At 40.9% G+C, this 3,232-nt stretch overlaps 1 protein-coding gene across 1 annotated transcript; it reads right to left on the bottom strand.

Moving 5' to 3' along the window:
- Positions 1-605: 605 nt before the first annotated feature.
- Positions 606-1,672, bottom strand: LOC114212906 (olfactory receptor 1L1). The gene has a single exon (XM_028107926.1). It carries the CDS (start codon positions 1,536-1,538, stop codon positions 606-608), a length of 933 nt encoding a protein of 310 aa, XP_027963727.1. The 5' UTR covers positions 1,539-1,672.
- Positions 1,673-3,232: the final 1,560 nt, after the last annotated feature.

Genomic DNA, 3,232 nt, shown 5'->3' with positions numbered 1-3,232 from the left:
TTTGTTTACTATATAATAACTGTAGAAATCAGGACCTTAATCTTTGAAGTGATACAAAGGAAGGACTCATGACCATTACAAGGGGAAAAAGAGAGCTCTTGATGGTGAAGAGCACTTGGGCTAATAAGTTACACACACACACACACACACACACACACACACACACACACACTTAAAGTCATTCAGACAGCTTTAAATGACTACATAAGAACATTCAGCCTTATGAACAAGGATATCTATGAATAAGGAGTTTCTAGTGATCAAACTCAAGGATGGGAGGGAATTCAGCAGGACTGAGATTAAGCGAAAGGCATGTGATTTTCTGGAAAGGAGATGTGGGTGACCAAAATTTAGACTGGGCCACAGAGAACAAGATTCAGGTAGACCTTGTCCCAGCCAGAAATATTAGAGACCACTGGGAAGTAGGCATCATATTTAGGAGTAGCTTCAACACATTAATTTCACCACAAGAAATAAATGTTCTTCTATCAGGGATGAAACACATCATTGAAGTTACCATCCTTCAGAATCGAATGACAGACATATTAAAAACCTGCAGTCAGGGGCAAGAGATTAATGGGATCTCTTTAAGACCTCAGATCCTCTTAATGGCATTTTACCCGGTGCATCAGCTTTGTCAAGCCCTGCTTCATGTCTTTGTTCCTCAGACTATAGATAAATGGGTTTAGCATGGGAGTCAGTATGGTGTAGATGATTGTTGCTATTCGATCCTTGACAGTGTAGTTGGACAGGGGCTGGAAATAGACATAGCTAATGCTTCCATAAAACAGGGTCACCACTGTGAGATGAGAGCCACAGGTGGAAAATGCTTTGTGTTTCCAGGCAGCTGAAGGAATCTTCAGAACAGTGGTAAGGATTCTCAAATAAGAGATGATGATGCATGAAAAGGGTGTCATTATGACAGCCAACCCTTCTGTCATTACCGTGATTTCTTTGACAAAATGGGAGGAACAGGACAATTTTAGCACTGACTGGTCATCACAGAAAAAATGGTGGATGACATTGGAGGCACAGAAGATGAGTTGATTGGTTAGGATAATGTGCAGGAGGGAGTGGAGGTATGGAATGCAGAAGGAGAGGATCAGAAGCAGGACACAGCATCTGTGGTTCATGATGGTGCTATAGTGAAGGGGATTACATATGGCTACATAGCGGTCAATGGCCATGGTTGCCAGGAGGAAGCTGTCTATGTTTCCAAAGGCTAGGAAGAAGTACATCTGGGTCAGACATTCACCATAAGAGATGGCCTTTGTCTCTGATAAGAAGTTCACCAGCATCTTGGGAATAATGACTGTCACATAGCAAATGTCAACAAAGGACAGGATGCCCAAGAAAAAGTACATGGGTGTCTGGAGGTGAGTGTCTGAGTGGATGGCTAGGATGATGAGCAGGTTTCCTACCACTGTGATGAGGTAGATGGGGAGAAACACAGCAAAGAGTGGCTTCTGATGTTCATATCGAGAAGAAAGTCCCAGGAGGATGAATTCAGAGGGTCTTGTTAGATTATTTCTTCCCATAGCCTTCAGTTCAGCTAAAGATAAACTACCATTACAACAGACTCTTCCAACATTGATACAATCTATCCAGTATTCCTATCAGCAATTAAAACAACTAAAATATTACAGTTACCTGTATTATGACTTCTTTCCATTAATGTTCAGAATTCAGAAATTAATGTATGTTTTAACCTCCTTTCAGTGTTCTGCTGCAAAGAGAGACTAATAGAGGGAAAACAGAAATGGGAAAGAGAAAAAGGAAGAGAGACAGGGAGAGAGAATGAGAGAGAAAAAGAATTCTCTGAAAGGGGAGGAGAAAATCTTGGAGAAAAAATTATCTTCTGATTGAGGATTTTCAGTCATCAGTTCATGGCAGGATGATCAGCAGTTTGCTTCCCATTTAATTGCCGGCTGATGGAATGATGATTTCTGTGAACTCTGATGTTTCTCTCTGCATCAATTATTCTGGAGGCTGAAAATTATCTGAAAAAGACATTAAAATATGAAGTCACCCAACAGTTACTCTATGCCTCTCACTTTTTAGTGAAAATTAATTGGAGTGAAAGAAGAAGCATGAAAAGAAAAAAGATAGGCAGACAGAGATAATAGGGTAGTGAAAACATTTCTTTTAATGCTACTATCAATTCCATCCTTGTACCCAATCCCTGGATTTAAAATTGTTGGTGGTGGTGTTATGTGCTTGTTTGTGTTGTAATTCTTTTCCAGATTCCTGTTTTAGCTATAGATAGGCTGCCCAGAAAAACCACAGAGGGAAGGCACCTGCTCCTAGACAAGATTTCAACCTTCATGATTCTGAAGGTTTTCTCCCCTGCCTCCTCTGGACTTTCCACATGCTGAGGGGACTGTAGTCGCTCATAGACTCCACCCTCTGTCAAGGGAATGTCCTTTGAGACTGTGAAGAAGTCCCTGAAGTTTAGGTAGAGGAGACATTAGAAAACAAGCTAACAATTATTGAAGTTTTAGAGTTTCCTCCCCAAGGATCCTGGGGAGTATCAGTGCTTTCTTTTGCTCTTGGCAATCCCATCTTGACCTGGCTCCTTTAGGTCAAAAAGAACACCCAAATGAGGTTGGCTCTGATGACAGATGCACAGTGCTGGCTCTCCCAAACTTCAAGCATTTATCTCATAGCTGTATTATTTATGCTGAAAGACAGTCCATAGTCAGATAACCTTTTTTCAGAGTCCACATAGCTTTGGACTCAAAAGACTAGAACACCAGATGCTACCACTTTCCCGTCTCTCAAGCTTAGAAGCAGCTCCTGGTCAGTCAATGTTCTTAGAACTTCAGAATATAAAAATTAATAGAGTTAAGATTTTAGACACCAGACTTTACTCTTCATTCTTCTCTCTGAAGCATCCCTGTGTCTGCTTGTAAAACACTGATGTTTGATCCTTGTTTTTCCACTCAGGGAAACCACCAGGTGAATATATTTTATGTTTTATGAAATGCCGAGTTCCTGGTTATTTGGAGCATTTCGCTTTGTGTGTATTGCAGAATTCCCAAATTAGGACTCAAACCCCCCTGTCTCCCAGGATAACCATCACCCAAGAATATCCCATTTTTCATGATTTATTGCCCCTTTATCCATTTATACTATCACACCTTTGTTTATACTCTCCCTCATCTGCTATACCTAACCTGCAAGGCTTGAATTCAACCTCTTCCAGGACACTTTGCTTGATGACTACCAGTTG

The sequence above is a fragment of the Eumetopias jubatus genome, unplaced genomic scaffold, assembly GCF_037043125.1.
Source record: "Eumetopias jubatus isolate StellerSeaLion01/CBP00866 unplaced genomic scaffold, mEumJub1_p1.0 scaffold_15, whole genome shotgun sequence".
Classification (NCBI taxonomy): domain Eukaryota; kingdom Metazoa; phylum Chordata; class Mammalia; order Carnivora; family Otariidae; genus Eumetopias; species Eumetopias jubatus.
Note: the sequence above shows the minus strand (reverse complement) of the source record. Positions and strands in the feature narration are given on the sequence as shown.